Source organism: Corythoichthys intestinalis, chromosome 19, assembly GCF_030265065.1.
Source record: "Corythoichthys intestinalis isolate RoL2023-P3 chromosome 19, ASM3026506v1, whole genome shotgun sequence".
NCBI classification, from domain to species: Eukaryota; Metazoa; Chordata; class Actinopteri; order Syngnathiformes; family Syngnathidae; genus Corythoichthys; species Corythoichthys intestinalis.
In genome coordinates this window covers 22,730,591-22,755,807 of record NC_080413.1, presented here as the reverse complement: position 1 = coordinate 22,755,807, position 25,217 = coordinate 22,730,591, and the positions used below count along the sequence as shown (strand labels likewise).

Below are 25,217 nucleotides of genomic sequence, written 5' to 3'. Positions count from 1 at the left end.
AAATAATTCAATTTTAGATTTATCTGTCCAAAGAACATTTTTCAAGAAGTCCTGGTCTTTGTCTACATTCACTCTGGTAAACTTCAGTCTGGCCTTCATGTTCTTCTTGGAGAGCAAAGGTTTCCACCTTACACACCTCCCATGAAGGTTAAACTTGTGAAGTCTTTTTCTGATTGTAGAGGCATGCACTTTCAAATCAACAGTAGCAAGAGCCTGGTGTAGGTCCCGTGATGACGTTTTAGGGTTTTTGGAGACTTCTTTTAACATCTTGCGGTCTACTCTCGGGGTGAACTTGCTTGGACGGCCAAACCTGGGTATGTTGGCAGTTGTTTTGAATGTCTTCCATTTATAGACTATTTTCCAGGCAGTGAAATGGCTGATTTTATATTCTTTTGAGATCTTCTGAAATCCCTTACCAGACTCATAAGCATCGACAATCTTCTTTCTGAAGGCCTCAGAAAGCTCCTATGATCTCAGCAGTGTTGTTAATAACGGCGTTAGAGTATCACGGCGTTACTAACGGCGTTTTTTTTTTTTTTTGCGATAAAAGTCAGAGACATGGACTCACGGAGACGAGAGAGCAGAGCGGGAGTGGGGAGGAGGGAAGGAAGTCGTGATGCCATTGCAAACGTGATGCTAGGTGGCTCCAATAATACCTGACTGTAGCCGATAGCCTACAAAATAGGCCCACGTGATGCTACAGTAGATATCACATGTACTGTATATAAAACTAGATGCGAAATGACAGACACGGCGGCATTAGCACATGTATGAGAACTAGATGTGAAATAATAGACTCGCGTTAGAAAACAGCAGCCATCTTAAAGCAGTAGACTTCTCTGGAAGGCTCTGTTGTAGAGAACTTTCCTAGGGAACCTAAGAAACTTTTTATCTAAAATACTAAATCGGCAAAATCTTTACTTGAATCAATCTTTAAATGATGAAACAGTTTTAAAACTTTCACATGTCAAAAGTGGACAGAAGGGAACTAATGTAATAACAAGAGCAATTTTAACAACTTTAACGGTTGATTCACAACATTAAATGACTTCCAAACATAGCAAAGGTTACTATGTTTTTTGGGGGGAATGAAAAAAAAACGTGAACGGTAACACCAGTTTCTTTGCCAAGTAATTAATTACTCTTACATTTAGGTAACTGAGTTACTAACTCAATTACTTTTTGGGAGAAGTAATTTGTAACTGTAATTAATTACTTTTTTAAAGTAAGATTAATAACACTGGATCTCACCATGGTGTTTTCTCTCACTTCAACAGTCAGGGACACACCAAACTAATTGTGAGGCCTTCAAAACACGTTTTAATGATGTTCTAATCATGTGCACCTGATGTGTTACACCTGTGTGTGATTTTAGCCATTTTAAGTGGGATTGAATGTGGAGGGTGTCCTAATTTATTCCTCAACAGAAATTGCGTTTTTTTTTTTTGTTTTTTTTTAAAGAAAGAAAGAAAGAAATTGCGTTTATTTAAAATTACATTTTACAGAAAGTTTTTTTTAAATCATTTTTTCAGTTTTAATTGTTTAGTTCCATTACTTGAATCTCTCAAGATTGTTAAAATTGATATTAAATATCCATATGACCAAATATGTTAGAAGCCAACAGGCTTCCATAGGTTGTCCTAATTTTTTTTACATGACTGTACGTCCACCGGTGCCCTTCAGTGGATTGTTGGTAATTCTCGACTTAAAAATTTATAGGAGTTCAGTGAAGGCGCTTTGTATTTTACAGCTGCACAAAAAGTCCACAAATTAATGCTCCTTAGCTCCCATAAAATTCACAATGTGTTTGGACCACTGAGTTTGTCACCTAGTGTCCTAAAGTTTTTAATTATTTGAAAAAAAAAAAAAAAAAGAAACCAGAATCGAAGCCTCCCTGTTTATTTTCAAAGCTCACAAGTAGAGATTACAAAATTACAGTGCTTCAGTGGTAACTGTTCAAGGGGTAGCCGTAGAAGAGGGTTGTCGGACAAGTTAAAGAATTTAGAGCAAGTCATGCAAAAAGGTGAGGGAGAAGGCCTCCGTTATAATAGCACCCTTTGTGGAGAAAAATAAATCCATTTGTCCATAGGTCAGTGCAAAAATAGTCATAATATAATGTATGCATACAAAGAAAATATATATCATATTCACATGGTACCGTATATACTTGACAGTTGATATAAGAGACACAAAGAAAAAATATACTGTATAGAATTATATATCATTCTAATGGAGCCTCTGAGCCCAAAGCAGAGACTCTGTCTTATTTTGTTATAATTCAGGAAAATGAAACAGCTCAAGCTAAGGACACTAGCTTTTTTTTCTTAAAAAAAAAAAACAACAACAACAAAACAAAAAACAGCAACTAAAAAGCATTGCGGGAAAAAGACAGCACCAGATGGACTGCAAGAGTCCTTCACGCACCAGGAGCGAATGGCATGCTTCATTTCCTCAAGCAAAGAGCAATACACTACACTACACTGTTTACATTGTCTTCAACTGTAGACCAGTGCATCCAAAAAACGCATGTGTAGCCAAAAAAAAAAAAAAAAAAAAAAAAAAAAAGAAAGAAAATCACATTGGCTCAGGTGGCAAGCCCATTTTTGTTTTGTTTTTGTTTTTTTGCTCGAGGCTAATCGCTGAATGTAAATGCAAAAGCTACAAACGTGCTAAATGGTTACAAGTTACACAGCACCAGTTGACACAGACACATTGATACACGTGAGTACGTCAGCAAACTTGAATTTAAAAAAAAAAAAAAAAACTACACCCACACACTGATTGCAAACTCCCATTCATGCTCCAAAAAGTTGCAGAAACATCCCCAAAAAATAATGATGAGTTTGTAGAAACAACCTGCAACATTTTCATTTGCATAGCATGAATTTTTACCAGGGAAATACGGAATTTAAAGTGACTCTTCATCACATCATCTCACTGAATTTTGCACCTGATGTATATTTCTCGCCCGAAATGAACAGTGATTTCTTTTATGCTTGATACACAATTATAGAGAAAACGCAAATGATTTTAAAGCTACTTTGTAAATGATATTTTATCATTACACAACATTTGAAAAATTTTATTACTGACCACTAAGGGAGAACAATTTCGGGTACAATTAAGTGAATTCCATTTAAACGTTCTCATCTTCAAAATAGCCAAGTGAAATGGAAAGAATCCACATAAAATCAGATGATGTTATGTTACCATTGGTCTAATACATTTGTTAAAGCACTGTACACCCATGTGCTTTATTTTTGCATCGGTTTTCATGCAAATTAAATTACACAGAGTGGGGAAGGATGAGAACAGAAGAAAAAAAAACATTTGAGAGGATAGTCAGTGTGTTCTGTAGTTTTACTTTACCAATCTTAACCTTTAAACAAGCAGGAAGTAAGTAAAAGATTATGCACAATGAGTCAACGAGTGTGAAATTTTACTAGACGTAGGCAGAGGGTAAACTTTGTATGTGGGCATTTTTACAGCATCTTTTAAACTATTTAGCATATTGTTGCATTTATAGGTTATCTTTTTTTAATCTCAGTGACTCACAATAGCTCCAAATGATTCATACCTTGGCCACTTGTGATTTAGGGAATTAAAGCCTAAGAAGTTGTGTTAAATACTCATTCATCCTCTTCATCATATCCAGTAGTATAACTAATTTGCCATCATTTCCATGTATTTTGTTCTTAAATCCCAGCATATTAACAATAGAATACAGAAATGAAATTGCCCTTGCAAGGCTGTCTGCAAAACTCTGCAGCGTGACATACCAAAGCCATGGCAGACAGCTGCCAAAAGTGTCATTTTACCGCAAAACCTATCCCTATAATTTGCAGTAAAAGTGGTTCAGTTTCGTTTTCATACTTTAAAAATAAAGTGTGTTCAAGTAACTGTCAAAATATCCCTTCTCTACCAATTAAACAGCACTCCCTTTTGTATAAAATCAGATTCTCACCAGGCTCTGTTTCAATGTTGTTTTCTTAACCTGCATAGCAATACATGATTTATGCTTATACATATCATTTTCCGTGTCACAGACAGCAAGCCAGCGGGGTGCTTTTAATCAAGGCCCTGGTACGACTTCACAGCTTTGCATTTGTCTGCGGGTGATGTTGGCGCGCGCAGGCCCGGTGGTGAGGCGAGAGTTAAGGCATTGAACGAGGCACTAGAAACAGCACGGGAAAGCGACACTGCCTACACGAAGCAGAAATGCTCACTTGGCTGTACTTAGTGTCAAGAGTTGAAAGGTCACACAAAACTCGATGGGGAAGAGAGCCTTCATTTGAGGTGTGCAACTTTGCTACCATGTATTACCAGAGCTAATCATGAAAGGGATTACTAGACATATAAGGCTACATAGCCACACACTTCTTAGGATTTGTTACAATATAGCATGCACAGAGGAAGAGGAACGGAAAAAAAAAAGAAAAAGGCAGTGAAATTCATCTGTACTGTTACATTATAATATCACCAGTAGCCCTGTTTTGTGTTGTTGCTGTTCAGTGTTTTTTTTTTTTTTTGTTTGTTTGTTTGTTTGTTTGTTTTTTATCTCAAAGGGATCCACGGATAGAAAGACTTGTAGTTCTTAAAAGATAAACGTTAGTATGAGTTAAAATAATTTGATATTGAAACCCCTCTTGATGTTTTTGTTTTTATACATTTTGTAAATTTCGTTTAAAAAGTAGGTCGCCATTGTTGTTGTCAAAAGGTTACGCGAGAGTATGAATCTAGCGACAAACATGTTATCTGTTCAGCCCTTTCAATTTGAACCCAAGAGGAATATGATGAGCATGACAGCGCTGTCGATATTTCACAAAATGACCAGCAAAACCAAAATGAACAGGAAAGACAGGACGAGATAAGAGTAGGGAAAAAACACTGGTGTTCTGCCAAAATGACACCCAAAGTACTACCGTGCGCATTCAGCTTGTTTTGTTTAGATGCATACAGACAGACCATACTAAAGATTAACAATCTGCTTTAAAGCTACCACAAGAAAACACAATGCTTAAAAGTATGAGAGGGAAACACATGCAAAAAGTATTTTGAGGCAATGAAAAGTTAATAAAAGACTCAATAAAAACACAAATGTTAGTACTCGCCGCTTTCAACCAATAAGCGCATGTGTTGGACGTCTCGCCGTGTTGAAGGAATTGCAGTAACCCGGTAGTATTCGGCGAGTGACAGTGACAATTAGTGCTGCAACGATCAATTAACTCGGTAATTCGATTAGATAAAAGATTCGAGTTAAATTTTGAGTATTAGTTTAATTAAAGTGGCATTGTAATGGTTTGTTTTTAAAGTGTTTGCATTTAGTTTTATTGATTTGGGTGGATACACTGCCCTTTAGTGGAAACAGTGAATATGACATAACTCATTTCACATGGCTGAATCTAGCTGCTCACTTTTAAGTTTTTGTTTGAGCTAATGTTTTTTCATGCATTAGTAATTTAGTTTATTGGTATATTTAGCCATTTTTTTTTTTTTTTTGTGGGAATATGTGTTTGAATCATTTGTGAAGAGCACTCTAAAAAGAAAAAATTTTTTAAAAAGGTTAGAATATTATAGCATTTAAGCTAGCGGACGTTTGTTATGCAAGTTAGCCAATTGTTCTTTTGTTGTACTTTGATCCTCATTTATTTTTTTATTTTTTTTCCGTTTGAGGCTCAGTTCAGGTATTTTAGTTTTTTATGTTCCATATCCGATTAATCGATTTTTCGAACTAACTAGTTCATCGATTAATCGACTACTAAAATAATCGATAGCTTCAGCCCTAGTGAAAATCTACTTCATCACCCCGGGCGTCCATTGCGCGCTTAAAACATCGCGCCCTCCGTAGGTCAAACCATGTACTAAATATTATAGATTTTTAAATCAGTGGCAATATTTCATGTGTTTCTAATAAAATATTTTATTAAAAGAGAACAATTGTGGCTTATTAGTCCCTAGAAGTCTTTTAGTCCGAGGTTCCCTTTAAGTATGCGTGTGATTTGGTTGATATTGGCAAAAATGGTAATGTGAATAGCAATTGATAGGTCAGAACCCAAAAGTTGGTGGTTCACAGACAGTAAAAAATTACACGAATAATTATGTAGAGTGGTATCTTGACTTAAAAGCTTAAAACGTTCCATTACTATGTTTGCATGTTCATTTAAACATGTCAGTCCAGTTTTTTAAAAAAATAACAAATGTGGGGTTTTTTTTCAAAAAATAATCGACATTTGCAGCATTACTATAAACAGAATGTTTTTTTGTTTTTTTTTTTGTATTTGTGATTATCCACCTTGCACCACCAAATAAGCTACCTTGGACAGATATTACAGCTGCACACATTTTTCAAATAATATTCACACAAAATTTGAATATTAAACAATTTTCTATCTCAGATTGGAAGACAAACGATGCCACTGCTATATTATCATTTGTCAACAGCGTGTCTAAATTTATACTAGTCAGATTAAAAAAAAAAAAAAAAAAAAAACTCGAATGAGGCTTGTAATTAAAAAAAAAAAAAAAAAAAATCCCCCTTTTACGCCATGGTAGTGGGTACCACCGCCTTAGCCTTTTTCTGTACGGTAAAGAGGCATACCGCATCTCCACACAGAGCATACTAGGTTAGGGAATGGACGTGTGCCTGCATTCTTAGCCACACGTTTACTCAGTAAAAAAAAAACCTCTGGCTAGCTGACAATGTTATGCTTTTGGTGGTAGGTCAAACACCTCAAGAGCCATTTAAATATTCAAAATACACAAAGTAAAGCAGCTTTATAGAGGGTTTTTCTAAATAGCACGTCCTTTTAGATTCTTAAATTCTCTAAAAGTGAGTTGCCACTTTGGAACAATACAGGTCACGGGATGACAAAAGTTGAAAGCTACTGCTCTTAACGTACTGTATGTTCCTGCTACTATTAGGGATGGACGATTGGGCATAATAATGAATTGCTGTTTTGAATCATTTGATGACAAATGAATGGCACTGGCGATACTGTCAATTCTGACATTGAAACAACTTTCAGGTATTCTACGGTCCAACTAAAAACATTTGTTAAAACGATGATTTCCCCATAGTTGAGAAAATGTACAGCCCATCTCCAATAAGTATTGTACCCGAAACATATGCACTGCACACAAAATTAATTATATTACACCAGTATTCGGCAAAGAGCTGGAAATGTTTTCCATATATACACATAAGCTCAATGTTGCATTCCATTCAGAAATTATTGCACAGTAAGCCATTGCGGGCTTGTAAATGACACCCCTGTATAAAAATAGAACATTAACACACCAGACATGTCTTCAACTGTTTATTTTCTTGTTTTTTTTTTTTTTTCGGACTGGTACCACCATTCCCCACCCCCGTCAACATGTGTCACAGTGTGAAGTATGAACTTCTTCTGTCTCACACTTGCTCCTCTGCAGTCCCACATGGAACTCTTCCAAGTGAGCACATTCTCTCTCCCTCTGTCTCAACATCTCAACTCGTGCTCTCCTCCGGGATGTCGGCCAGGTCCAAACAGCAGGGATATTTTGGCATTTCTCATCAGTTCTGACCCACAGCTTTGCTGACCCACAGCTTTGGCACTCCGCAGAGTCAACGAGGAGCACAGGCGTGGAGATTCAAGAAATAAAAAAAGAGTGGCTTACTCACATTCCAAACTCAATACCAAGCGGGTTATGCGAGCGGTTTAGACAATAGTCTCCACACCCATGAGCTTTGGCGTGAGGATCCGTGGCGTGATTCCGTTGTTGAGGTCTTCCTCAAATTCCAGCAGCTGGCCCATGAAATTGAGGTTCGGGGAGATGATGGGCCTTCTGGTTTTGACAAACTTGTAGGCATCCGTCATGGTCATCCAGGTGTGCTTCATCAAGTACGCGATGACGATGGTGGCTGAGCGAGAGACGCCAGCCTGGCAGTGGATCAGAAGGCCCATACCAGCTTGGTGTGCTTCCTCTGTAATACAGCAGGATAAAAATCAGTGTCAGTACAGAAACAGCCGGTTTTCCATCACATCCATTTTTTATAGCACTTTTCCTGCTCATGGTTGCAGAAAACTGGAGCCAATCCCAGCTGATTTAGAGTGAAAGGCAGGCTACGCCATGGATTGATCACCAATCAGTCATATGCCAAAGATGGACAAAATTCACACTGAACTAAGAACTGAAACCAGACTGCTGTGCCAAACCGTGGCCAAGAAAGTATACAACACTGCTAGTGACTTACAACAATGGTAAAAGTTTGACTTTTCAACTGAATCTGAAATGGAGGTTGGCCAGTCGTCTTACTAATTATGTGACTAGTCCAATGTATCGTCTTGGTTGTCAGCAAATAGTGGGATCAAGTTTCCCCATTGTAAATTCTACTCATAATTAGGGGGAGTACTGGCACCTAGTAGAACATCCAGTGATTGTGGGGCACATATGCTAACCACTAATCCACCGTGTTGCTGCAGTAGACAATTCGAAGTACGTACTGCATTTTTCGGACAATAAAACACACCTGATTATGTCATATCAGGCAAAAAAATGCACAAAGAAGAATAACATATGAGTCGCACTGGTGTATAAGGCATATTTTTGATGGGAATTTTTATCAGACACCGAGAAAAAACATACATTATTGGGATGTTCCACCATGCTCACACCATTATTTTAGAGCATCAGAATTGGGTGGAGGAAAAAAATCAGGTTTTAATTTTAAAAAATGTATTTTTGTTTGTCTGCTTCATGCTCGTACAGCCTCTCACCCTTCCTCCTGCTGCTTTTCTTGCTCACCAATTCAGCCAGCGTTAAGTACTCAAAGTTAACGATGATTGACAGGTTTGTAGCTTTAATCTGACGAGAGAAAGGCTCGGGAGTTCTATAATCAAAGGCACAAATGTGTTAATCATCGTTTAGTTAATCTTGTCGAGTGGCTGTTCTCGGCAGTGTGAGCATCAAAGCATGAGTCCATTTCAGTGGACTCAATGAAGCGTTTAATAAAGACAAGCATTTTGCTATATGTGCCCTGCGACTGGCTGGCAACCTGTTCGGGGTGTACTCCGCCTTCCACCTGGAATTAGCTGGGATAGGCTCCAGCACACGGTCAAACAGTCCAGTGCCAGAGGTAGCAAAGCAACCCCAAAACATCAGGGAACCTCCACCATGTTTGACTGTGGGGACCGTGTTCTTTTCTTTGAAGGCCTCTCAACTTTGTCTCATCTGACCAGAGAACATTCTTCCAAAACGTTTTTGGCTTTCTTGGGTAAGTTTTGGCAAGCTCCAGCCTGACTATTTTATGTCTCTTGGTCAGAAGTGGGGTCTTCCTGGGTATCCTACCATAGAGTCCCTTTTCATTTAGACACCGACAGATAGTACAGGTTGACACTGTTGTACGCTCCAACTGCAGGGCAGGTTGAATTTGTTTAGATGTTAGTCGAGGTTCTTTATCTACCATCCGCACAATCTTTTGTTGAAATCTCTCGTCAATGTTTCTTTTCCGTCCACATCTAGGGAGGTTAGCTACAGTGCCATGGGCTTTACACTTATTGATGACACTGCGCACAGTAGACACAGAAACATTCAGGTCTTCAGAGATGGACTTGTAGCCTTGAGATTGCCCATGCTTCCTCTCAATTTTGCTTCTCAAGTCCCCAGACAGTTCTTTGGTCTTTTCCTTTCTCCGTACTCAATGTGGTACACACAAGGACACAGGACAGAGGTTAAGTCAACTTTAATCCATTTTAACTGGCTGCAAATGTAATTTAAGTTATTGCCACCATCTGTTATGTGTCACAGGTGCTGTTACACAAATTATGGAAGCATCACATGATTTTTCAAAGGGTGCCAATACATATGTCTGGACGTTTTTGGAGTTTTGTGTAAAATGATAATGATTTCATTTACTTATCCATTCTCTTTTGTGTTTTTTCATTGAAAGCAAAATAAATGAAGATATTACTACCAAAGCATTTGTAATTGCAATCATTTTCTGGGAGAAATTGAGCAATATCTGACAGAAGTGCAGGGGTGCCAATACTTTTGGCCAGCAGTGTATCGTTATATAAGTCGCACCTGAGTCACCAAAACTATGAAAAAAAGCGCAACTAATAGAACGGAAAATAGAGTAACTATTTGAGCATTGTGCTGTTCAGCAAAACTAAACCACGACCATATTTAACTGTACAGTCGTAGTGCAGACCTCCCTCCAAATGACAGGTGGATTGAGCTCCAGTTGACCAGCTACCCTAATTAGGACAAGCACTACAGGAAACGAATGGATGGATGGATACTAAGCTTTGTGGCATCCTACTCATTTGTAGATAAACATAAATGTTTTCCTACCTATAAATTCAAATGCCTCCTCAAAGTACTGGCGAAGGTTCTGCTTGTTGCTGTCGGTGGCGGGCAGACGCTTGTAGATGAACAGGCCCGTGTCGTAATGAAAAAGTGGTAAGTGGGTGGTCACATTTAGGATGTAGCCGACGTTCAAGTGTTGCAGCAAATTGATGTCCTGAGCGTCGCGCTCGTTGCCCAGGTAAAGGAAGGGCAGAACGGGCGTCACGTCCGCATTCTCGATGTCCGGAGTGGAGGGCAGGGTGTGAGGTAGCGCCCCCGAGAGGCCGGCAGCTGCGCCCGATTCCAGACTTTCGTGAAGATGCAGCGAGTGTTCGCACAGGTTCTCGTGGCTCTGCCTGAAACAGTTAAGGCCTCCTGTAAAAAAAATAAATAAAAACATTCAGATATGAACTTCTCCATCCTAGACATACATTCAGTATGGTGACACACATTTATCCATCTTCTCTATTGCATATTCTATTCAGTGTTATAGGTAGCTAGGACCTGCCGAGGCACATATACAGTGACTGACCAATTACATGCACATTCATGCTGTCACTTTGTGGGAATTAAACCCAAGCTGCCAGCACCAAAGTAATTTGAGTGCACTACCACACAATTAGTGGTGTTTATATTATTTGTAATACATAATAGCAACAAATATTAAATCATTTTTTGTTAAGAAAATACAGTTATTAATTTTCATATTACATATTATTATTTTATTTTACCTGATTAAATGTCAAGTCACATTTATTTATATACTGTAGCTCTTAATCACAACAGTCTCAAAAGGCTTTCCAGGCTCACAAAAAAGACAAGATCCCCTGATCTAAGCCTCCCAAACGGGCATGTATAAACTCAATAAAATCAGTTTTCTTCATGGAAATTATTTGTAGTGGTGGTAAAGCTTCCCAGAAAAGCAACACATCTTTTTAAAAACAGAAAATTATCACCATAATTCACCAGAATCTATCTCTCTGTGTCTGTGGAGAAAATGTGTGTAGCTAGTTGACCTCCTAATCAAACTTAAGGTCAAAGTATGTGTCATTACTGTGTTTAAAACCATTATCATAGGCAAATATAATGACTTATATTTATTTAGAGTAGCATCAATTATTCGTGGGAATGTGCTTCCCCCTCAAATAGCAGACATCCATTGTTGTTACGTAACTTTTTTTCTTTTTTTTTTTTCTAATAAATAATTTATGCCTTATAAATAAATGATTTAAATCAATGAATTGTGACACCCCACCCCACCCCACCACCTGGTGGCTCAGCCTTGGTGGTCACAACCAGTCGGTATTAAAGATACAGACATACTTCACATGGATTACATGATATAAAACCGAACAATATCTCAACTAAGCTCAACTCAATTCTATTTATATAGCACTTTTAAAAGAACAACAGTCACTATATCTCAAAAATAGGTTCTTGAATGGGAACAGCAAGTAAAACAATTATAGTTAAATACTAGGGCTGTCAAATGATTAAAATTTTTAATCGAGTTAATAACAGCTTAAAAATTAATTAATTGCAATTCATCGCAATTCAAACCATCTATAAAATATGCCATATTTTTCTGTAAATTTTTGTTGGAATGGAAAGATAAGACACAAGACGGATATATTCATTCAACATACGGTACACAAGTACTGTATTTGTTTATTATAACAATAAATCAACAAGATGGCATTCACATTATTAACATTCTGTTAAAGCGATCCATGGATAGAAAGACTTGTAGTTCTTAAAAGATAAATGTTAGTACAAGTTATAGAAATTTTATATTAAAACCCCTCTTAATGTTTTTGTTTTAATAACATTTGTAAAATTTTCAATCAGAAAATAAACTAGTGGCTCGCCATTGTTGATGTCAATAATTACAAAATGCTCATGTTGCTGAAACCCATAAAATCAGTCGCACCCAAGCGCCAGCAGAGGGCAACAAAAAACACAAGTAACAAGTGGACATTACACTGTGCTGTCATTTTAATCTGTTTGAGTGGGGCATGTGCGTTAAATGCGTCAAATATTTTAACGTGATTAATTTGAAAAATTAATTACCGCCCATTAACGCGATAAGTTTGACAGCCCTAATAAATACATATTATAGAGCTTTTTAATGTGTCTTTGTGTAACTTGAGATTTTTGCCTTTTAGTGAAGTTTGTGTACTTCCTGTAATCTTCCCTGAGTTGGTTTCTGTGTTGAATGAGTTCTAAGTAAGTACTTTAAGACAGTACTTCTCAAATAGTGCCGTACGAGAATAAAGTGTACTTGCATACCCACTCAATAGGTGGAAGTGGCGCTCTCATTTTCAGAGTGTGCGCAGTAATTTTAAACGGAATAAGAGCACGGAGAACATAATACAGTAGGAGACGAGGAAAGACCAGTCTGTTTACCGTGTCTAAAAATGTTTGCAGCGGACAGCGGGAAGCCAAATCAATTAAGACGTCACTTAAAGACATTGGACCCCGATCACATTGATAAGCGGCTTGATTGTTTTTCAGAGAAAACGTGCCGAATATTACCAGCAATCGTGTGCATGCACTGTTAGCATGCTCAGTGCAAAATAACCCCAACCAGAGCAAAGGAGCTGATACTGCCTGCAGCAAAAACAAAACCTGTCCCTCTGTACAAAGACACTGTCGTTTAATTTGAATTTGTTATTATTGATTGATTTATTCAGTTTTATTTTTCAGTATCAAATGGTCAAAAACTGTACCTTGAGTGTATTTTTACAGTTTGGATGTGACTTTTTATTCAGGCAAATTGATGCGCCTTAACTCATTTCTATTACAGACAAAACAATGTTAATAAAGTTGTACTTTATTCTAAATCGATTTATATTACTTTTTTTCTTTAATATGAAAAAGGACAATGTTATGCAGAGGTGTATTTATAATAATATTTTTAGAGACAAATGGTACTATTTACAGTGGCGGCAGAGAGTTGCGGGGGGCGCGAAACTTTTACGTCTCCGTGGAGGAGGCTGTGACAAAAAATAATTGGGAAACACTGCTTTAAGTCAAAAATCGAGCATTATCCACACTACCTGTTCATCAAAACATACCCATAATTGCCTTGGCATGAGTATGTAGGCTTCGTGTTGCAAGAAAACTTTAACACAATAGCTATGAAACAATACCCAGACTTGATTTTTATTAGGCCTCTCACTGAACTTTTGCCCCCATATAACTGGTTTGCACCTGTCACTTGTAATGCTGTTGAGTTGGGTGGAAACACATACACACAAACACACATACACATTGTCAGTGCACATATTGTTCACAGTGCAAAAGTTGATGCATGATTCAATGTGAGGTCATTGCACAGCCTTGCAGCTTCCCCTTTTGGTGCCTGGGCAGGTGGGGAGTTGCTTTATGGTTGTCATACATGTCACTCATTCACTCACCACTCACATAGTCACGGACTTTAGTACAAGAATTCTGTTTCTTACAAACAAAAAATCCTGCAGTCAGTCTTCACTGTATGCTGTACAGTTTTGTCTTTATGTTAACGCTAACTTACAACGTATGGAATATAATGTAACGTGATAAAATACAGTACATTTTCATTGGTCACCAAGTGCAGTAATGACAAAATGTAGAGGAAAATACTCAGACTCTTATTCTAGTCAAACATCAATAGTGTCATAAAATCTCTATTAAGTCTTTCAACGTGTAGAAGAAAGCCATACGATACGTTGCTATATCGATGTATTTTCTCCTCCGTAATAAATAATTCAAAGCAGCTACACCACTAAAATTTAAATCATAATGATTATCTAGTGTGTAAATGTAGACCAATTCGACAATTAAGAAGAAATAATGTAATCGTGTTTATCGACGCCAAATGGAAAACAGTACAGATGATAAAATGCTAAAACTAACTGTAACAATGTCATTTTAATTGCACGGACACATATACAGTGATATGAAAAAGTGTTTGAACCTTTTGGAATTTGTCACATTTCTGCATAAAATCACAATCAAATGTGATCTGATCTTTGTCAAAATCACACAGATGTAAAAACAGTGTCTGCTTTAACTAAAACCACCCAAACATTTATAGGTTTACATATTGTAATGAAAATAGCATGCAAACAATGACATAGATGGGAAATTTAAGTAATTGAACCCTCTGCCTAAGGAGACTTAAAGAGAAATTGAAACCAATTTTTACCAAACAAATTAATTCAGGTGTGTGCCCAAACACTGATGAGTGGCCTAAAGCTGCCCTGCCCACTATAAATCAAACACCTGGTAAGAATTGTCTTAATGAGAAGCATTGTCTGATGTGCATCATGGCTCGGACTAAAGAGCTGTCTGAAGACCTGCAATAAAGGATTGGTGATTTGTGTAAAGCTGGGAAAGGATACAAAACTATCTCTAAAAGTCTGGATGTTCATCAATTGACAGTCAGAGAAGTTGTCTACAAATGGAGAGAGTTTGGCACTGTTGCTTCTCTTCCAAGGAGTTGCCGTTCACCAAAGATGACGCCAAGAGTTCAGCGCAGGATACTCAGAGGTAAAAAAAGAACCCTAGAGTGTCTGCTAAAGACTTACAGAAATCACTGGCACAGTCCAATATTCTGTGCACACATCAACTATATGTAAAACTATGGCCAAGAATGGCGTTCATGGGAGGACTCCACGGATGAAGCCACTGCTGTCTGAAAAAACATTGTTCCTCGTTTAATGTTCACAAAAAGGCACTTGGACACTCCACAGAAGTTTTGGCAGAATATTTTGTGGACTGATGAAACCAAAGCTGAATTGTTTTGGAAGTAACACACAACGTCATGTGTGGAGGAAAAATGGAACAGCTCACCAACATCAACACCTCATCCGCACCGTGAAGCATGGTGGAGGGAGCATCATGATTTGGGGCTGATTAGCTACCTCTGGGCCTGGACAACTTGCAATCATTAATGGAAGAATGAATTCAAAAGTTTATTAGGATGTTTTGCAGGAAAACCTGAGGCCGTCTGTCAGACAGTTGAAGCTAAAAAAGAGGATGGATGCTGCAACAAGACAATGATCCAAAACACAGAAGTAAATCAACTTCAGAGTGGTCTCAGAAGAACAAAATACACGTTCTGGGGTGGCCAAGTCAAAGTCCAGACTTGAACCCCATTGAGACGCTGTGACATGACCCAAAGACATCGATTCATGCTAGACATAACAGGAATCAGACTGAACTAAGGCAGTTTTGTAGAGAAGAATGGGCCAAGATTAGTCCTGATCGATGTGCCAGACTGATCTGCAGCTACAGGAAGTGTCTGGTTGAAGTCATTGCGGTCAAAGGGGTGGGGGGCACAAAATATTAAATGTGATGGTTCATTTACTTATTTTTCTCTCCTTCTGTCATTGTTTGCATACTATCCTCATTAAAATATGAAACCTATAAATGTCTGAGTGGTTTTAGTTAAAGCAGACACTTTTTTTTATCTGTGTGATTTTGACAAAGATCAGATCACATTTAATGGTGATTTTAGGCAGGAATGTGAGAAATTAAAAAAGTTTCAGACACTTTTTCGTACCAATGTAAATATATTTGCATTCTTTTCACACTAGTTTGCATTCCTACCATCTTTGTCACATGGTTTTTGAAGACTTAAGTCATCTGTTGTTTGCTTTCTTTAGACAACAGATTAGCATTAAATTGAAGGTCAAAACTGAATCCCCTTTTATAACTGGATTGGGAGAGCACACAGGCTTGATATATTTCATTTTTGAAGGGAGGGTAATGCATCAATCCACAGCAAATATTTTAAGGGCGCATTTAAAAAACTGAGTGTTCATGTTTAATTTTAGCTTCGTGTGAACCTCATTCCTGCAATTTGGACAGCGAATGACGAACGGAGCTCTTTAGCCTTAGAGAAAAGTCTAAAACGGAGGCAGCCAAGTGTCCTATGTTCCATGTCGGTCGGGTCTTTGATAGAATAGTTGATTAGTTGAAGGCTAGGTCAGAAATCGGTCAACCAGGATGTAATTTGGTTGCCTCTAGTATAGCCAGTGAAAGCAGTGTCAGTGTGGCTGTACAAGATATTTGCATTCCCGTGAAAAAATAATGAGTTCATGAGAAAAAAATGTACATCAAGGCAAACATTCTTACATTTATGTAACACAAGACAGACAATCAACTGATGGCATTATTCGTTTTGCTGCTAGGGGAAGATTGTGTACATTGGAAGCCACATGGCGTGACAGACTCACATTTGAAGCAATAATGCACACATGTGACCTTGTGCGTCCACTTTTTTTTTCCACTTGTGCGACAATTTTAACAAGAATGTAAAAGTGAGAGGCAGTATGGTGGTTGACTGGTTAGTACATCTGTCTCACAGTTCTTTGAGTACCCTGGTTTTCTCCCACATTTGCAAAACATGCATGCAAAAGTTAACTGAATTATCCATGAGGCCTGAATGTGAATGGTCTTTCTCAATGTGACCTAGAATTGGCTGGTGACCCATCCAGGACTCGTCTCTCGTCTAAACTGAGCTGGGATAGGCACCAGCAAATTCGTGAATGTAATGTATTGAAAATGTATGGCTGGACCAGCAAATTGTCCAAACATTGTTTTTAGAACAATTATTGAGTCATTGGGAGCATGAATTTATCATGAATTTATATTGACGGGCAAAATGGCAGGCTTCAACCTTAACTGGTCGCCAGTTATAGAGCTTATTTGACCATTCATATGTCGCTGAATGGGAACTCTACTGTCAATATATGCATCAAAATTAAGCTATGGATATATACATTCCAGTAATGTGCTAAAATTACCGTAATTTTTGGACTATAAGGAAAACCAAATTTCACGAGAAAGCTGTATTTGTTCAATCAAATACATAAACATATATACATACGTACAAGGGTGTAGGTTTGGTCTCAACATTGGTAGGGACGATTTAACAGCATTACCTGCATGTACACTTTTTGCTTAGGAGGGGACATTATTAAAACCAAACAGATTGGGTGAACGGGGGTCAGGGCGACATTTCTCATGAATATGAACCTAATTAATTGATAGGCTAAATGATCAATGCAAGATAAATATGTATTGACTTATACTAACTTTCATGTGCATTGGTTCAGGTGATACACCGTTTGATTCAGAGCTTTGTTTTCAAAAACTACAAAAGAAACATTTTTAAAAACTTCCAGAATTAATTTCCGGATTTTATTAGAAAATTCAAATTGCAGTTCTTGAACATAAATTACATTAACATACACAATAAATACAAATGTTTTAATAATCTCTTAACTGTACAGGAATGCAAAAGAATAAATAAACATTTGTCTTTCGACCACTCAACACTGCCTGTCTAAATTAATGAATTAAATATAACTGAAAAAAACTTCATCACGTTAACAGTACAAAACCCATACAGGAGGACATTCCTCTTCAAGCAGCTTCCTACTCGGGTTTTGCAGGTTGTCCAGTTCACACAATTTAATGTTATGCTAACTCTGATGCAGGTCGGAATTTCAGTAACAAAATTAGTGATGTGTTTCCCACCTCCAAAACATTGACTTCTTTTACATTACTTACACTAGCTGCTGCGGGCCGAAAAAAAAACTTCTAATATCCCTCCTCCTTGAGGGGGTTGAGGAGGCGGCATGTTGTCGACATGTTGTATTTTTGTTACACAACCACGCACGGGTGTGCGTGGGTGTGTAATGTCACGTCATCAGCCAATCAAACGTCAGTTTGAGGTAAAAAATGAAAATGAAGGAAAAAAAAAAAAAAAAAATGAACCGGCACATTCAGCAAGTGAAAAGGGGTAAATGTAAGTCCGGCCATAATGTAAATAATTTACTTAATAATAGTAGGGTCAATTCTTTCCTTGCAACATAAAGGAAGACAATCTAAATTACCTATATAACTGAACTCATTATATAATACAAATAAAGTTGCTTAAAAGTTGGTGGGGACAATTTGAGCATCCTGAAAAGTTGGTAGTGTTATGTCCCTACCGTCCCTATGAAAACCTACGCCCTTGCATACATACATACACATATACTGTATATATACAGATACCTAAATATTAGGGATGTCTCAATCGCATATTTTTGCACCAGAGTCCACGTCACCTGATTTTGTGAATCTGCCGATACCTAGTCCCAATCCGATACCGGAAAAAAAAGGGGTTCCAAACATGTAACAGTATAATTTTTACAGTACTTCCTCTTCGCCTTTTTTCAGGAGTGTGGCGGAGGATAAAACATTTTTGTATCTTTTGGCAATGCCATTGTAGATTCTTATATTTTTCACATTCTAGAATATTTTGTTACTTTTGAGCCAATAAAAAGTAAAAAAATATACATAAATTAGGCTTCAATGATATTGGAAAAACAATGAAAAACATTGTGATTTAAATTGCCAAGGCTCCACACTTAATTTTTGCGTTGGTTGCACTGGTGCGCTTAACTTTTTTCTTAATATGCACCAGCACAAAATGTAGGCGTACGCGCACCCATATCTTTCATTGCATCACCTTTAACGGCATACTTTTAATCACTCTTCATAACATTCGTATAATTCATATGAGTAGTCCACTCAAATTCACTCACGCTGAACAGCCTCTAGACAACGAAGATTGACTAAACGATGATTAACACATTTGTGCATAGAGCTACAGCGCCTTCACTCGCCAGATCAAAGCAACACACCTGTCAATCATCGTTAACTTTAAGTAGCAAACTCCAGCTGCCTGCTGACCAAGAAAAGCAGCAGGAGGGAGAGTGAGAGGCAGTACTAGCATTAAGCAGAAAAACGTTTTTTTTTTTTTTTTTTTTTTTTTAAATTAGAATCCCAATCCCTTTTAAATGGCGCAATCGGCCCGATATCGATCGGGATATTCCTGATATATGCACACCCATATATATATATATATATATACATATGGCGTAAATACAGACAATACTTAAAAAGCAGTTTCTGCTCTTGCAACCCTCTTTAAAATAAATTGCTGTATTTTAAGCCGAGAGAACTGTTTGATAGAACAATATGTCTATATGCTGCCATAGCAGATTCATGGCGCATTAAGCCCACGAACTATTTTTAATTTAAATTTTAATTCAAATGTAATTATTTTGTTACTGTCGCATTTTCCCCCATATGTTAGAATGATAAATAATCGATCCGAATACAGAAAAATTGGGAAAAAAAAAAAAAAAACGTTTAAAAGAGTAAATATATGAAAAAGAACATCTCAACCACTCCTTGATGTCTGCGATTTCTGCATCGCGACCCTTGTTATATTACCATGTTTCATCCATAAAATCCCCCCAAAAATCCGGCTGTGGCCATTCTCATATGTGTTTTGACACTACAGTATATGCTACATGGAGTTTTCGGATCGAAACAAGGGAAGTACGTGATAATATCTCGTTAAAATCATGGCGTCTTTAATTATGCTCTCTCATGCTCTCACCTCCAGTTAGGGTTTCGCTGTTTAAAAATGTATTTTTTTTTAAATGCCCTCCTGTTCAAAATTTTTCTTCCCTCAGAAAATTGAGATTATAAGCTTTCCAATGATGTATCACGCTTGCATATCGGTCAGTTTTGAAATTTGGCCAAATTGGGGGTCTCAGAGCGGAACTTCAAGTCACCTGAGTGTTTTCCGCCATATGACTGAAAAAGCAGTTTCTGCTCTTGTACCCCTCTTTAAAAGAAACTGCTGTATTTTAAGATAAAACGACTGTTGTATTTGATAGAACAATATGTCTATATGCTGCCATAGCAGATTCATGGCACATGTAGCCCCCAAACTATTTTTAATTTGTCCATTTTACCCTGAAAACCCCCGTTTACAGACGTCGCGCAACTGCTTTTGTTTCAACCCTGCCGAAGGTAATTAATTATATTTATTATTTAAAATGCTTGTCGTTTTTAGCTTAGAATCATTAATTGATGTCATATTTCATTAAAAAAAAAAAAAAAAAACGACTTAAAAAAAATTATACACTCACATATTTTAAACTTTTAACGCCGCTTTTATTTCAACTCAGCCATAAAACAAAGGTATTATATTTATTTATTATTATATAAAATATTATATTATACAGTGCCTTGCAAAAGTATTCGGCCCCCTTGAACCTTGCAGGCTTCAAACATAAAGATGTAAAATTTTAATTTTTTGTCAAGAATCAACAACAAGTGGGACACAATCGTGAAGTGGAACAAAATTTATTCGATAATTTAAACTTTTTTAACAAATAAAAAACTGAAAAGTGGGGCGTGCAACATTATTCGGCCCCCTTGCGTTAATACTTTGTAGCGCCACCTTTTGCTCCAATTACAGCTGCAAGTCGCTTGGGGTATGTTTCTATCAGTTTTGCACATCGAGAGACTGACATTCTTGCCCATTCTTCCTTGCAAAACAGCTCGAGCTCAGTGAGGTTGGATGGAGAGTGTTTGTGAACAGCAGTCTTCAGGCCAGATTTGTGCATTGTACGACTGATTGTTGTTCTATGGACAGACTCTCCCACCTCAGCTGTAGATCTCTGCAGTTCATCCAGAGTGATCATGGGCCTCTTGGCTGCATCTCTGATCAGTTTTCTCCTTCTTTGAGAAGAAAGTTTGGAAGGACGGCCGGGTCTTGGTAGATTTGCAGTGGTCTGATGCTCCTTCCATTTCAATATGATGGCTTGCACAGTGCTCCTTGAGATGTTTAAAGCTTGGGAAATCTTTTTGTATCCAAATCCGGCTTTAAACTTCTCCACAACAGTATCTCGGACCTGCCTGGTGCGTTCCTTGGTTTTCATAATGCTCTCTGCACTTTAAACAGAACCCTGAGACTATCACAGAGCAGGTGCATTTATACGGAGACTTGATTACACACAGGTGGATTCTATTTATCATCATCGGTCATTTAGGACAACATTGGATCATTCAGAGATCCTCACTGAACTTCTCGAGTGAGTTTGCTGCACTGAAAGTAAAGGGGCCGAATAATATTGCACGCCCCACTTTTCAGTTTTTTATTTGTTAAAAAAGTTTAAATTATCCAATAAATGTTGTTCCACTTCACGATTGTGTCCCACTTGTTGTTGATTCTTGACAAAAAAATTACATTTCATATCTTTATGTTTGAAGCCTGAAATGTGGCGAAAGGTTGCAAGATTCAAGGGGGCCGAATACTTTTGCAAGGCACTGTATATACTGTGTGTGTATATATATATATATATATATTATATATAATGTATTTAATAATATTATTATATATAATTATATTTATTATTCCAAATGTCTGTAGTTTTTAGCTTAGAATCATTCCTTGATGTCTCATATTTAAAAAAAAAAAAAAAAACACTTTAAAAAAATTATTCACTCACATATTTTAAACTTTTAAACAAATTATGTCACAATAAAAAAAAAAAAAAAAGGCGTCTGTAAAAAAGTCATGGTTATCTACCTCATAACTATCGCTTAATTTTATTTTTTTGTTACTGTCGCATTTTCCCCAATATGTTAGATGATAAATAATTGATCCAAACAAAAAAAAAAGTTGGAAAAAAAACGTTTAAAAGGGTAAATATATGAAAAAGAAAATCTCGACCACTCCTTAATGTCTGCAATTTCTGCATCGCGACCCTTGTTATATGACCACGTTTCACCCATAAAATCCCAAAAATATCTGGCTGCGGCCATTCACATCTGTGTCTTGGAGATAATGGAGATTTTAAGCTTTCCAATGATGTATCACACATGCATATCGGACAATTGTGAAAGTTGGCTAAATTGGGGGTCTCAGAGCGGAACTTCAAGTCACCTGAGTGTTTTCCGCCATATACAGTATATATATATATATATATATATATATATATATATATATATATATATATATATATATATATATATATGGCTGACACTGGACTAAATGTGCTGGACTAAAAGTGAAGACACGAGTGATGTTAAAGCTTTTGTACAATAATGATCAACCATGATTTCACACATAAGGAAATAGATATTAATGCAGTATACAACACGTAATTTCTCTATATCTCTGTAAATGTTTACATTCCTAGAAAATCACAATGACCCATCAGAGATTAGCTGTTTTTAGAACAGGCCCCCAGGCGACTCATGCGTTCCTTGTTGGTGACACCGGCTACTGTATATGTAAAAATAATTAAGGTCAACAGCCTCAGACTCAATACAAATATTCAAAGCTTAGGATTTATATACTGTACACTCACAGCTTGGCCCCCAACACACACACACGTACAGACATGCACCAATGGTGAAAAACATGGCAGCCACTCAAAATACTGCCTTGACTAACAGCTGCTTCTCCCGTCCTACGTAGTACTATTTATTTATGTCAACACAAGATAAAAGGTAATATCATACAGTACGTGGTGGTACATTAAAGTCGTTTCGTGCTGCGCTGCTTCACACGATTGAACAAGCAATTTGCCGACAGGCCAGGTCAGCTGATCACAACAATAAAGGTCAAAGTTTAACAGGCTTTACACAAACACTGCACACTATTATGCAACCACTCACAGCTTCATATCAGTTTATATTGGCGCTAAAGCCCCTAGAGCTGCTAAACCGCTCATTGCTCTCAGACGTCTAGAATGATTTAGTGCCTCCAGAGTCAAACTAAAGCCCATGAAATTGCACTTTCTATCCCTTAATATGCTGGAAAGCCCCCTTTCCATTTCCAGCCCATCATGCGTTTGTATTTGGCGCGCCTTGACAAATTCACTCACCTTTGAGAATGATGGGGTCTTTGCCCTCCCTCCTCAGAGACTCCAGAACCACGTTGAGAGGCTGCGAGGGCGCCAGCCTGTTGGGGTCCGCCGTGGTGTCATCGTAGACCACAATTTCTTTGGAGAAGATGCCCTTAAATGAGTCCTTGCCCTCCCGGCAAGAGATGAGGTCCAGCACAGTGATCTTTCCCTGCTGCAGCCTCCGCCGACTGATCTTGTCAGAGCAGTTGATGTGCACAGCCCCCCGGATGTGGCTTTTGTTGTACTCCGTGAAGGCCCGGCAGTCGATGATGACCGGCACGGGCCCAATGGGGTGACCCATGGGGCAGCAGGTCATCCGCTTTGCCAACTCATTGGGGTGAATGATTCTCACAGTGGTGGACGGGTGCGCCTTAGGTACGCCCTGGGCGAGGCTGGAGGCGCTTAATGTATCGTGGTTGCTGAACATAGAGGGTCCGGCATAGCTGAGGTTGGGGCTACTGGCGCTCACCTGACTCTGGTTCAGGCTAGGGCTGTCCTTCTCATAGGTGGTGACAGAACAGCAGCTTGCACTGCTACATCCACACGACAAGGATCGCGTGGAACCCTTGGATGAGGGCATATACGTCACAAGATTGGCCGTCGCCCGAATCTTCACCACGGTGGCGCTGATGACCGTCTCGTCGCTGCTGGTGGAGGCGATGGAGTCCAGGTAGCTGGTGTCCAGTCGCAGTTGGAGTTCCTGAGGTCGGATCGGCCTTGGCAGCGCCACCACAATTCTGTCGTCAAGGGGAGATGGAGGCATGGGGAGGCCGAGGGCTGGACGTCTACGGAGAACTCAACACGCCGCTCTGACACTGGAAGGGAAAGATTTTCAAGCCCTCGCTCTCAACAAATTGTACAATTGCAGTGTGAGATCAAGACTGAATCAACACGCGTCTGTTTAATTAGTAGCTGAAGCTGAAGCCAAATATTAGACGTGGCAACACCCACACTAATCACAATTTTAAAAAACAACAGAATCTTAAAAGTGAGTCACTTCAAGGTTAATTCTATGTGAATCATACTCTTGGTTAATGTAACAATTTTGAATGTATCCAATTATGTTCTCTTATCCAAAGCTTTTACTTGGAGAGATAACACCAGAAAAGACTGCAACACTGCAGTTTAATCTCTCGCCCAAATGAAGAGATGGACGGCATATTCGTTCCAAATGCAAGCATTTTAAAAGCATGTCATCCCAGAATGTTATGTAAGGACCACCGCCATGCATGCATGCTTGCACTCTGCCTGCCGTGGTCATCCTCTAACACAGCAAAGGGAAATCATTCATGGGCAATTTCATTCAAGAAACTCGGCATAAGGACGTGCTGTGAATATAACCTGGGTTCACAGTGTGACGAGCACGTAAGCCTCGTCCACTATATTAAATCAAAATAATCAAATCAATGTCCGCAGTGATTGCTTTGGAAACTTCATCAAAAAAGCAGCATGTTAAGATCATAAAATTATTTCAAGAAAGACGCACGAGGATGTGTCATTAATTAAATAAAGAGACATGAAATCCCCACAGTAGTGTGTTAATTCCATCAACTTGTAATTGTAAAACTTGCGTTGAATTTTTGCTTACCGGTGCGTGTGTTGCTGTCTTTTGGCCCAGTAATTCACGATCTCCGCACGATGACAGGGCTGCCTCCATTCAGCCAGTCCCCGCGCAGTAGCTGGGCAACATTTTGGGGCTACTTTTACCCAGTTACCCAGAAATAATGTTGAAGGAAGTCCGCCAGCCTCCTGAAGTCGCGCAGCGGGACTGACGCGAGTTGGAGCCAATTCGCTACTTCATTAATATTAAATGTGTCTTTTGGGTACAGTGAGGTCCCGCCCTGCAATGGGAGGGATTTTGGTCGGGACGTCTGGTTCAGAGCCAGAAGGGAGGAGGGAGAAACGTGGAAAGGAGCCTGTCGCTTTAAAACCGCAGCTTCAAACTGCCTTCAGCCGCATGTAGAGAAGCAATGATGTCACGGGAAGCCAATCAGCGATCACATTGAGAATCCAGGAAGAAGGGGCGGTGCATTCAGGTACTGCTCGTCAAAGTGAAGATTACAGTACTGTATATTAAAAAAAATACTCGTTTCCATTGGGCTTTAAAAGTATTTGCACAGCATTGGTCCATTGTGT

The 25,217-nt window shown here is 38.4% G+C and overlaps 1 protein-coding gene across 1 annotated transcript; it reads right to left on the bottom strand.

The window, feature by feature from the left end:
• Window positions 1–1,883: 1,883 nt before the first annotated feature.
• On the bottom strand, window positions 1,884–24,986 carry dusp10 (dual specificity phosphatase 10). The gene is made up of 4 exons (XM_057823356.1): window positions 24,670–24,986; window positions 23,061–23,896; window positions 10,333–10,701; window positions 1,884–7,963 (listed from the first exon to the last, which is right to left on the bottom strand). The coding sequence occupies exons 2-4, from the start codon at window positions 23,842–23,844 to the stop codon at window positions 7,698–7,700; spliced, it is 1,419 nt and encodes a 472-aa protein (XP_057679339.1). The 5' UTR covers window positions 23,845–23,896; window positions 24,670–24,986; the 3' UTR covers window positions 1,884–7,697.
• Window positions 24,987–25,217: the final 231 nt, after the last annotated feature.

Excerpts from the sequence above, each read along its gene's own strand:
- dusp10 (XM_057823356.1), bottom strand. The coding sequence starts at position 23,844 with ATGCCTCCATCTCCCCTTGACGACAGAATTGTGGTGGCGCTGCCAAGG. Across the intron at positions 10,702-23,060 it reads AGACCCCATCATTCTCAAAG|GAGGCCTTAACTGTTTCAGG; the intron begins GTGAGTGAATTT and ends TTTTTTTTACAG. Across the intron at positions 7,964-10,332 it reads GGAGGCATTTGAATTTATAG|AGGAAGCACACCAAGCTGGT; the intron begins GTAGGAAAACAT and ends GCTGTATTACAG.